General features: G+C 50.1%; 1 protein-coding gene across 5 annotated transcripts in view; it reads left to right on the top strand.

Moving 5' to 3' along the window:
- The window catches only part of SBNO2 (strawberry notch homolog 2), a 100886-nt gene that overhangs the window by 26819 nt on the left and 61896 nt on the right, over positions 1–12171 (top strand). For all 5 annotated transcript variants that reach the window (XM_060275329.2, XM_060275328.2, XM_060275331.2 and 2 more), the window contains 2 exons: positions 2437–2686; positions 5201–5286. In XM_060275329.2, coding sequence (XP_060131312.2) covers positions 2558–2686; positions 5201–5286 — 215 coding nt within the window. In that variant the 5' untranslated portion in view covers positions 2437–2557. The remainder of the gene's footprint in view (positions 1–2436; positions 2687–5200; positions 5287–12171) is intronic.

The following is a 12171-nucleotide window of genomic DNA, read 5'->3' as shown; positions in this document are numbered from 1 at the left end:
GCACCTTTTAAACAGCTAGTATCTTTTAGCTACGTTCTTTTAACGGCGTCGTAAAAAAGGAGATGGCTTTGCTCGTAAAGGACAAGCCATGTGTCGCTTGCTTAGGAAGAAAGCCAAGCGAGAGATTTAAAGCTTCCCATACCTTAAATTATTCGGCGTCCTCCTCCTCTCTCCCCCCCCTCTCACCATATGCTTTCCCAGCTCCAATTCCAGTCTGGTAGAGCACGAGACACTCATTCTCGGGGTCGTGGGTTCGAGCCCCTTGTTAGGCAAAAGTTTGCGGCTTTTGCAAACTTCCTAGATTTTGTTTGCAGGGCGCCTCGAAGCTGGAAACGCTGAGCATTGGCAAAGGACTCTGGGCACAGTGCTAAGCTGGGGGTGCCTGTGGTTCACAGCAGTGAGCGGGGGGGGGGGGCGGGACACGGGGCAGTGACTTCCAGGTGGCCTTCTTTAGTGTAGGAACCATGGCACAAGAGAAATAATCACTTTCCTACACAGGTGAGAGGAGTGGACTTGTAGAAAATCAGGCTAGCTGGCTCTCAGGAAGGCTTGTCTTGTTGAGCAAAGCTGGAAGGCGTATTCCCTCCTGGGGGCCACAACCTGTTAGCAGTGATCTGTCGGGGGCCGCATGCCATGGGGATGAAACCACTTAGTGGGGAAGAGGCAAAAGTTTGTGACATGACAGTCTGTCTGTCTTTGACACCTCATCTTTTCAGTATTAGAAACTCAGATATATAAGCTAATAGCCAAATGGCACCTTAAAACCTAGGTTGCGTTCGCCACAATGGAATGTCTAGGCGCCGTTTCTTTTTTACAATGAGATTTCTTATTACTATTCATTTCATTTCTATACTGCTTTATAGTTTAAAGAAAGCAGCCGACAACACATTAAGACACCAAATAAAACAATCCAGAATGAAACAAATTCAGGCTTCAATTAATTGTTTCAGATCCTTCTCTAAGTGACATTTTGCTTTCTTCCCTATTTATTTACCTACTTTGTTTATAGAGCTGCCCCATAGCAGAAGGACTCTAGGAAGGCAGTGAGGTGTAGTGGTTAGAGGGTCAGACTAGGACCTGGGAGATGAGGGTTGAAATCTCCACTCCGTCAGGAAGCTCACGGGGTGCTCTTAGAGTCAGTTGCAACCTCTTGATTACCTCGCAGGGTCGTTTTAGGGATTAACTGAGAGGGGGGGAGGGTGAACCATGGACTCCTTGGAGAAAAATGTGGGATATAAATGCAGTGAATAAGCTCTTCTGCTGAGCTGCTTAAGAAAGCTGGACGGGCCAGCCAGAAGGAGATTCTTCACAGGGATGCAATTGGACCTACGCCACTTGCAAAACGCGCCTGGGAGATTTCGAACACTGTAGTCCAATGACAGCTGGGGACCCAAGTTTGCGAAACACCCTCAGCAGCATCTCGTTGTCCACTGTGACGACCGGGTGCTTGACTTGGTCTCATGTCCTCTAGCTTGGCCTTTTGGTGAAAGTTCACAGCAGAGTTCCCGCAAATCTTTGGCTGCCCTCGCGCAGCTGATTTCTCATTTCGTGTGTCACAGACAGAAGGGGAAACCCTGCTTGCGAAATCAGCCCCGACTTAGATTTGTCGCTTTCCAAGGAATGCCAGGCATTTTAGACCTCAAGGTAGAGGTGGCAGCGGCAGCCGATCTGCAAAACCGGCTGTCCCCCCAGGCCACAGACTTTTGCCTTGGAGCTCTGGTGCATCATGCGGAGTTGTTCCCAGGCCCTGTGGTGCAAGACCCTTATCTGAACATCAGGAGAGCCGGTAGCTCCGACCAGGGGCCTGTGACATGTTCGCACAGCAGCCAAACTTTGGGGGGGGGGAACGGGCAGGAGGGGGACCTCACCGCCGTCTCAGCAGGGCTCTCCCGACTGGGGATCCCCAGCGTTCAGCCTCCAGCGATGGAGGTTGAGGGTAGCCACTGTGGCTGTGGATTCTGCTTGTCCATTTGTGGGTTCTCCGCGAAATCGGAGGGATTGTGAAGTACGGGGAGGGGTTTGCCTTCGCACTCTCTGCTGGAGCGCCACTACGGTTTCCCTCGGGAGGCGGGGGACTCTCCTTCCTTGGATGTTTTTAAGCAGAGTTTGGATGCCCACCTGCCATGGATGCTGTGGCTGAGATTCCTGCAATGCAGGGGGTCAGACTGGTTGACCCTTGGGGTCCCTTCCCACTCCACGATTCTAACACACAGCCCAGGGTTGGGAGAACCTGCAAGCCCTTCAGGTGTCTCAACCCCAACACACATCAAATCAGCTTTCTCCACCCATACTGGCTGAATGGAATTGTAGAATGTAAGATCAGACGGTTTGCAAGACGGAGCTCAAATCTTACACCAGAGGACTCATGTTACGAGACAATAAAGCGTCTTTAATGCCTGCCTTTCTTCCTCCCTCCCCCTCTTTTCGCTCCTTTAGGGCATGTTGCAGCAAGGAGGGTGCCGGTGAAGCCTCTCGCTCTCCTTTCCTCCTCCACCGCACAGCAACCGGGACCCCTCGTTTCATCCCGGGCTTCCTCCATGAGGCGGCAAGAAGCCTGATGCCCTCTTCGGCCCTCACCATGGATGGCGGGAAGAGCTTCCACCCGCCTTGCACACACCAGCAGTCAGTCAACATGTTTTGTGGGGTGCCCACCCTGCCGGCCCAACTAAGCATGCCCACCCTAGAGGTGAGTAATAATAATAATAATAATAATAATAATAATAATAATATAAATTATTTATATCCTGCCCATCTGGTTGGGCTTCCCCAGCCACTCTGGGTGGCTCCCATCAGAAAATCATAAAACATCAAACATTTAAAACTTCCCTAAACAGGGCTGCCTTCAGATGTCTTCTAAAGGTCAGATAGTGTTTATTTCCTTGACATCTTATGGGAGGGCGTTCCACAGGGCAGGCGCCACCACCGAGAAGGCCCTCTGCCTGGTTCCCTGTAACCTCAGTTCTTGCAGGGAGGGAACTGCCAGAATGCCCACGGAGCTGGATCTCAGTGTCCGGGCTGGACGATGGTGGTGGAGACGCTTCTTCAGGTATACTGGACCGAGGCCGTTTAGGGCTTTAAACGTCAGCACCAACACTTTGAATTGCGCTCGGAAGCATACTGGGAGTCAATGTAGGTCTTTCAGGACCGGTGTTATGTGGTCTCGGCAACCACTCCGAGTGACGCCTAGTCCCTTTTGGGGCACCGCAGGAAAGGCCTCCCTAAGGTGGTGCATGTGAAATTGGGTTAGTTGGTTTGAGTCTGTGCATGTGTCTCTCTCTTCTTTTTGTAAAGTTTCTAAATCTCTTTTTATAATGAATGAAAGAGAGAGAGAGAGACCAGTTAAAACAGCAGAGGAAAAATGAAAGATGGCAAACGGAACAGGCACATGGAACAAGTAAAGTTGCACACGGGTTAAGATGGCAAAGTCCAAGTAATAATACCAGTAACAACAACAACAACAACAACAACAGCAACAGCAACAGCAACAGCAACAACAACAACTTATTACTTATACCCCGCCCATCTGGCTGGGTTTCCCCAGCCACTCTGGTCAGCTCCCAATAGAATATTAAAAACACGATAAAACTTCCCTAAACAGGGCTGCCTTCAGATGTCTTCTAAAAGTCAGATAGTTGTTTATCTCCTTGACATCTGATGTCAAGTAAAGAACATCAGCATGAATCTTATTATCAGGTCTAGTCCCAGGTTTGCCTGGCTTGTTGTCTTGGAAAGGATGGCTCTGCTGCATATGTGTATAATAAAGGAATGCCAGCTCATCTAAAAAGAGTCTGGAGGTTGTAAGTCCCGGTTGAAATCTTGAAGTACGCCTGATTTTTCTCCATTGCAGTAAGCCCGCAACTTAACGTGCATTTGATTAGAGTGCATTCAGCTCTATATGCTTGGCGAATACTTTTTGAGATTTAGAAATCCCGCCGGCCATTGCACCCAATGTGTTTTGACTATACAGTGGTACCTTGGTTTAAGAACAGCTTAGTTTATGAACAACTTGGATTAGGAACGCTGCAAACCTGGAAGGAGGTGTTTTGGTTTGTGAACTTTGCCTTGGAATAAGAACGTGTTTCGCTTCCTGATGAGTGTGTTCCATTTGTAAATCGAGTCCCCTGCTGCTATTGGAAAGCACGCCTTGGTTTAGGAATGCTTTGGGTTAAGAACTGACTTCTGGAATGGATTAAGTTCGTAAACCAAGGTACCACTGTAGCTTGAGGGTTTTACTGTATTGCTTTGCTCCAGAGTAATTGGTACCAGGAGCTGATGGCATCTTCTCTGTTTGTCACACAGGGGTCCCCCCAATTTCGCAGGGGTTGTGTTCCGGGCTCCCCACACGCATAGGTGAAATCGCATAAGGTGGGGAGCCCCCTCTAAGCACCCTTTAAACGCCCTCTCTTCCACCCTCTCTTCAATCCGTGCCAAAAATAATGTACCCCAAAATATCCACAGCTAGAATCAAAGCTCTGGGGCTTCCTATGTCCTCTCCGGGCTCTGGGAAGGGTCTCCTCATGAGCGATCAGGACTCTCTCCCGCTACATCTGGATTTCAATCCACAGTTGTACCTTGGATCCCGAATGCCTTGGAACTCGGACGTTTTGGCTCCTGAACGCCGCAAACCCGGAAGTGACTGTTCTGGTTTGCGAACCACCTTCTGTAACCCAAACGTCCGGCGGGGCTTCTGGTTGGCTGCAGGCGCTTTCTGCAGCCAATCGGAAGCCACGATTTGGTTTCCAAACATTTTGGAAGTTGAGCAGACTTCCAGAACAGATACCGTCTGATTTCCGAGATACGACTGTATTTAATTTATTTTTTGGGGGGGGGGGCAGTGGCCGCCTGTATAAACATTGAGTGAGGGGTCGCCAGGGTTGGAGACCTCAGGCCTGGGTCCAAACACAACTCTCCATGCCTCTTATCAGGCTCTCTGAACTCTCACCCCAAAATGTGCACCTCGGTGGCCTTGCCTTCCACCCTCCTTGAGTGTTTTCGCATCTGCGTCAGGGCTGCATCCAACGGAGTTCTACTTGTGAGTAGGCCCACTAAAACGACAGGGGGGACCCGAGTTAGTCACGCCCATCAATTTCAACATCTCTGACATGGGTACAGCCCCCAGGGACTGCTGCTAACTACGCGTTATGTGTTATGAGTTGTCCTCGTCCTGAGTGACCCGTTACCGAATCTGCCTCATTTGTAGTTTCAGAATTCTGCTTCCAGTTGGTGGACTCAAGCGCCCTATTCGTCAGCTTCGTACTCGGCACCATCTTTCCTGAGCGACAACCAGTAAGTGCTACACTACGGGAGAGGTACTGGGTAACGCGATTTTATTGGAGACGTTTCGGTGCGCAGAATAAAACAGTTCAGCCGCAGGATCCGCCTAGATATCAGCTCTTTTAAACTGCATTTGTATTACGCTATAGAAAGTAGAAAAAGGCAGCAGTTCCTTCATTTGTCCTTGGCAAACTCTTTTAAAAAGGAAAAGGAACATAAATGGTTTAGCAAAACAGAATCAGAGCTGTAGCGTTGGAAGGGACCCCGATTTATTGAAGAACGGCTACTCGGGAAGAAATTCTTGTTGGCGAGAGCCGTTTGACGGTGGAATGGACCTCCTGGGAAGGTGGCACGTTTGCAGAAAGAGCTTGGGGGGCCCAGCTGCCTGAGGTTCCTGCATCGCATGGGGTTGGGCTGGATGACCTTTGGGGACCCCCTTCTATTCCATTCTATTCCATTCTATTCCATTCCATTCTATTCCATTCTATTCCATTCTATTCTATTCTATTATTCCAGTCCTATAGCTCCATGATCTTGTATGTGTGTGTGTGCGTTCCCATCTCCCCGATACGTTTCTGCGATCACATGCAGGTTACACTGCCTTGCCAGGCAGAGAGTACATTTTTATGGAGCAGGGGTGAGCGACCCTGTCTGACCTCCACCTTCCTGCCTTGATATTTGCGAGCTGGCGGTTGCTTCCCTTTTAAATTCTCGACCTTGCTTAATGGAGTTCATGAAGCGCTGGCTGGGGCGGGCTGATCTGGTGTATATCATTTGGATGTCATTTTCCCTGCGCTGTCCCCCCTCTTCTGCGGCACCAACATCACTGCCTGGTTCACCACATACAGAGGAAGCATCCTTACTCGTATCAGGATACACCTCCCCATTTAACTCACTAGAGTCTACTTGGGCAGTGGATCTCAAGGGTCTCAGGCATTCCCTTCCCTGGTGTATTCTAAGCAGACATTGGGAGGACCTTGCGGGGGCTTACAGCCCCGTTTACCTGCCTGCAGACTGTCTCGCCAGAGTGGTGCATGCTGTGGTTATCTCCTGCTTGAACTACTGCAATGCGCTCGATGTGGGGCTGCCTTTGAAGGTGACCTGGAAACTACAACTAATCCAGAATGCGGCAGCTAGACGGGACTGGGAGCGGCTGCTGAGACCACATAACACCGGTCCCGAGAGACCTGCATTGGCTCCCAGTATGCTTCCGAGCGCAATTCAAAGTGTTGGTGCTGACCTTGAAAGCCCTAAACGGCCCAGTATACCCGAAGGATCGTCTCTACCCCCATCGTTCAGCCTGAACACTGAGATCCAGCTCCGAAGGCCTTCTCGGTGGTGGCCCCTGCCCTGTGGAACACCCTCCCATCAGATGTCAAGGAAATAAACAACTATCTGACTTTAGAAGACATCTGAAGGCAGCCCTGTTTAGGGAAGTTTTAAATGTTTGATGTTTTATTCTGTTTTTAATCTGTTTGGAGCCTTCCAGAGTGGCTGGGAAAACCCAGCCGGATGGGTGGGGTACGAATAAATAATATTAATAATAATATTAATAATAATAATAATAATAATAATAATTACAGTGGGACCTCGGCTTACAAATTTAATCCGTTCCGAATGCACACTCGTAGGTTGAAAACTTCGTAAGTCGAGTTTCCCATGGGAAAAGCGGTTTCCCATAGGAATGCATTGGAAGCGGAACAATTCGTAAGCCGAGGAAACCGCATCTAAAAATTCGTAAGTTGAGGAAACCGCATCTAGCCGCGAACGGGTTTTCCGTTCAGATGTCGACAAAATCGTAAGCGCGCAGCCACCTTTTCCACTCGTAAGTCGAAAACGTCAGGTGTTGAGTAGCTCATAAGTCGAGGTCCCACTGTATTATTATTATTATTATTATTAATATTATTATTATTACTGTGCCGGTGCCTGGCATCCCTCCCGGCTGCACGCCAGGGTTTGAAACTCCCAGCTCTTAAAAACATAGAAGCACATAATTGTAGAGCTGGAAGGGACCCCCAAGAACCATCTAGTCCAGCCCCCCGCAATGTAGGAACCGCAGCTAAAGAATCTGTGGCAGAATGATGGTCTTCTTTAAAATGTCCAACGAGCCCACCACTTTCCGAAGGAGCTGTTTCTGCTGCCCAACAGCTCTAGCCCTCAGAAAGATCTTCCTCATGCTGAGTTGGGAGGCTTCTCTTGACATTTTAATCTGTCAGTTTGACACTCACCTTTTGGAATGGCAGAAAACAAGTTTGCTCCACCTTAGTCCTTCAGATGCTGGGTACGGCAATCATATCAAAATCCGGCCAGCAGAGCTGAAATGAAGACCTGGTCAAATTTTAACCTTTTAATACAGTGGTACATCGGAAGTCAAACGGAATCCGTTCCGGAAGTCTTTTCGGCTTTCAAAACGTTCGGAAACCAAGGCGCAGCTTCCGATTGGATGCAGGAAGCTCCTGTAGCCAATTGGAACCCGAGTCGGATGTTCGGGTTCCAAAGAACATTCGCAAACCGGAACACTCACTTCCGGGTTTGCGGCGTTCAGGAGCCAAAACGTCCGAGTACCAAGGCATTCAGGATCCAAGGTACGACTGTAGGGAAAAACTGCAACAACCTGTATTTCTCCTTTTCTCTTTAATATGAAAACTACTGTCACTGGCACAAAATAGAACAAGTTTTTTTATTTATTAAAAAAAACACACAAGTGAGCAGCGAAGAAGTTGAAAGAGGAACGTTTAGCACAAGGCCAGCCATTGCAAGACCCCCCCCCCCGGCCGCAATGTGTAATTAAAAGTATTGGGGATCCACCCAGAATATTTTCCCGATTTTGCTGCAAAGTGCCCAAGCAACTAGGTTCGCAATCCATACCTTTGACAAGCTATGTACCAGGGCATAACTCAGCCCCATAACCCTGGGCTTCAATCTACCACAGTGTTTTGGAAAGAGCCCCCCTTGTCTGCGGCAGCGATGCCAGGGCACTCGGGTAGGGGGGGGGGAAGAAGAAGAAGAAGAAGAAGAGGAGGAGGAGGAGGTGCCCAAGCTGGCACCCCTTTTTCAACAGCCGTTTGCGCTGCCAATTCTGCTGTGGACGACGCCCCTGCTTGGAAATGGGTGTGCTTTTTCTTTCTTTCTCCTTTCGAGAGTATTCCTGTAAATTCTACTTTCTGAACCCTCCTGGGAGGTGTTAACAGAAGTTCTTCTCCCCCCCCCCTGCTGCATATTGAATCGCAGGTTGTAGACGGTGATCGATTGCAGCCCTCCCCTTCTTCTCTCCCTGCGGCCGTTCTCACCCAGCTTTGCTCGAATCCGCATGACGGTGGACCCCCCCTTTCTTAAAAGTACTGTAAAAAGATAAGATAAGATACCTTTATTGTCATTGTCCCCTTGCTGGAACAATGAAATTACTCAGTTGCTACATCCACTCAGATAAAGCATTCTGCATAATCCAAAATTACAAGTAACAAATGAAATAAGATGACTTCAAAGTCCAGGCTTTCCATTTAAGGCCAAAATCGCTCTAGAGAAGAAACTGCTCCTGAGATGGCTCGTTCTTGCTGTTTGTTGAGTTTTCAGAAATAACCATATCCGAACGAAATAAACAGGGCAGATAAGAGAAAGCCCTTTTTCATGCAGTTCCTAGTATGAGAGGGCTCACATCCTGAATTCTGGCTGTCCACTGTTTAAAGAGGATGCAAGACTAGTTGGGCCATTGGCCTGATCTGGCAAGGCTCCCCTTAACATTCTCGAAGCTGAGATAGCTCAGTCAGCAGAGCGCAAGACTCTGAGTCTCAGGGTCGTGGGTTTGAGTCCCATGTTGGGCTCGTTCGACCCTCACGGTCCTACAGTTCTATACATCTGCGATCTTTCCGAGCGCCGCAAGCCTGCCAGATTAGTCGCCCGTCTTGGCTAGCGCTGCACGCTCTGGCTGGCAGCGTCTCCCCAGAACATCCTCGGAAGGGACGGGGCTTTCCTGGATCGGCCTCCCTTTCCTCCTAATCTGAAGGTGTCATCAGTGGGTGGAAGCTGGGGGCTGCCAAACAGTGTCCCTGCCAAGCAGATGTCCGTCGGCCGGGGATCCCCCATGCTTTTCCATAGGGGTGTTCTTTGCTGGTTCTCGAGAACTTAAAATAATAATATCTCTCTCTGGTCACTTTTCAAATCTACAGCTGCTTCTTACTGGAAGGATGGTGAAGCAACGGGGCTGGGGGGGGGGAGAAAAGAGGTTGGGGAGGAGGGTTCTTCCCTGGGGTGGTAGTGCGGACTTTGCAATAGTAAAACCGAAACAGATGATGTGCTCAGAGCAGCAAGGGCGGCAGAGACGGGAGGCCGCTGTGGCTTATCATGATTTTTTTTGACCTGCCGTTTCCAGAGGTCAGAGAGCTGGTATTTGCAGCCACCTGCACAGGGCCGGATTTAGGTTTGATGAGGCCCTAAGCTACTGAAGGTAATGAGGCCTGTAAGGGGGAGGGATTACAGAGAACCCCCCCCCCCTCATCAGAAGCAGCCCGTCTCCAAGCAGTCATGAGAGCGAGGGGTCTGAAGGGGTGAGTCAGGAAACGGAGAGGGAGTGCCAGACCTCTGACAACATCCAAGAGCCCCTGCTCCACAGGCAGGAAGAGAGAGAGGCGGAAAGAGTGGACAGGAATAGGGCAGACCGCAGACCCTTCCCCTCCGACACCGGAATTGAGGAGGAGGAGAAAAGGGAGGAGATTCACTGTCCCGAGGCTTTTATGTTGGTCCAAATCGCGGAAGGGGGCAGTGCCGGATTCTGATTCGGAATGAGACATGAAACCAGTAGCTCGCTACACTGTCAATAATGTGCACTAATAAAGACTTCTGAAAGACAAGCATGTGGAAGGTCGTTACTCAGGTGTAGTCACAACAACCCTGACAAGGCCCTTTATATGTCCAGCTGTCCTTTGTCAACAACAAATTGTCGGTGGTTTTTTTGTGTGTGTCGAATATATGCTATATGGTAATTTATGGACCTAATAGGTATCTAAAGCCATTTGCACATCACAAAATATGTATTTTATTGTTGAACTGAAATACAATTAAGAAGAAGTATATTAACAGTGAAATAATTATTAAGCTCTAACTTAAGATGATTTTTGATTCATAACAAACTTAATAATGCAAACACATTGGCATTTGGCAATAACAAAAGTTCCTTTAGAAACACAATTCACAAAGACTCATAATCTAGTCTCTAGAAACTTGCTCTAACATGAAATAATTAGAGGTGTAAATATATGATGCAAACTACTAATAATTATAAATAGCAGAATGTCGGCACCCTATATATAGAAAGGAGCAAACCAGTGATATTTTAGGGCGCAGGCTAGCAGACATATATCATAGGAGCCTACACAACACAAAACACTGTTGCTGTATTTAGGTTTTATTTTATTTGTTTTTTATTTTATATTTTGGAAATGTACATCCATTTTCCCCCCTTTAGATTTTTTGGGGGGACCTCCAAGAGAGTGGGGCCCTAAGCCACGGGTGTCAAACACAAGGCCCGGGGGCCTAATCCGGCCCGCCAGACCTCATCATGTGGCCCGCGTAGCCGCTGCCGACAGTAGCCGCTGACAGTAGTTCTGGAGCCTGCGATTGGCCGAGGGTCAAAACCGGGGGCGGGGCTGCAGGCGGAGGCCGGGGCCCTGGAGCCGCGCTGACGGCCTTGGCCAGGGAATTTCAATTTCGAATGAGGCTGAGGGAGGCGGTGGCACAGTGGCCAGACGGGGAAGTGAGATGCAGGAGGAGGAAGCCCGCCGAGGAGGTAGGAAAGCCCTACAGGCGCCGCCGGCAAAGTTGGTGCCGGGACAGAGCAGCGCTGGATTTTTTTTTTGGCGGGCTTTGCTGTTGTCTCTGAGAGCGAGTGAGGCGGCACTGGGGAGCCGCCGCCCGCTGCTTCCCTTCCTCTCCTCGGCTGCATCCGGGAGGTGGGCGAGCGAGCGGGCGAAAGGGACGCGGAGTGAGCCTGAGGGGGAAGTAGGCGAAGCGCAACAGCCGCTCTCTTGATGGAGCCGGGTTTCTCTTCCCTCTTCCTCCATTTTCTCCTCATAGACACTCAGGAGGGTGCCTGGCTTTTGCTCTGCCCCCCACCCCCGAGCCGCCCTTTGGCTTCTCAGTTCCGGCGGAGCTGCTCCCCGGGGGGCGGCCGGGAGGGAGGCGGCGACGACGGTACGGGTTCCTGCTCTTCCCGCTCTGCTGCCGCCTCCTCTCAGCCCCTCGTGATGTAGGGCTCCAGATGGAGTCGCCATGCAGTTTGAGTAGGTGGGAGGGGAATTTTTTTTTGGGGGGGGGGAGGTTTTCAAGCCTCCTCTGCTTGCAGTCCCGGTAGGGAGAGGCGGCGGCAAAGACGACAACAGCGCGGGTGGGGGGAAGAGCAGCTCTGAGGTGAAGATGCACATCCGCTGGGGCTGCCGCCACCTTCCTCCTCGGGGAATCCGCTGCCCTCCCTCAGCGCGAGGGGAAGGGACTCTGGCGCTGAGGAGGGAGGATGCAAAAGCAAAGCATAGAGTTGGCGCTGCACCGCATGTTCCTGCCCCTCTCCAAAGCATGGGGTGGGTTGCAGCGTGTGGCATCCTGCCTAGCGGGGTTTGGGTGTGCGCAGGGCGGGAGAGGGAAGCCCTCTTTCCATCCGCAGGTTTTCAATCCCAGCAGTGGCTTTCTCCTTCCTGCCGAAGGTTTAGTTGAGCCCCCCCCCCCAAGCCGTCGATCCCCACCTTTTGTTCAAATTTCCCTCGTTTACATCCCCTCCCACACATGCGCCACGACGCAGGAATCCGCGTGGGGGTGGGAATGAGCTTACATTATTTCAAAAAACAGTAATAATTGAATGCAGTGACAATAATTTATGATAATAAAGAGTGGACACATAGTCCTACAGAC

Source organism: Zootoca vivipara, chromosome 6 (genome assembly GCF_965207765.1).
Source record: "Zootoca vivipara chromosome 6, rZooViv2.hap1.1, whole genome shotgun sequence".
Classification (NCBI taxonomy): domain Eukaryota; kingdom Metazoa; phylum Chordata; class Lepidosauria; order Squamata; family Lacertidae; genus Zootoca; species Zootoca vivipara.
The sequence above is the reverse complement of the archived record's forward strand: the minus strand, read 5'-3'. Positions and strand labels throughout refer to the sequence as shown.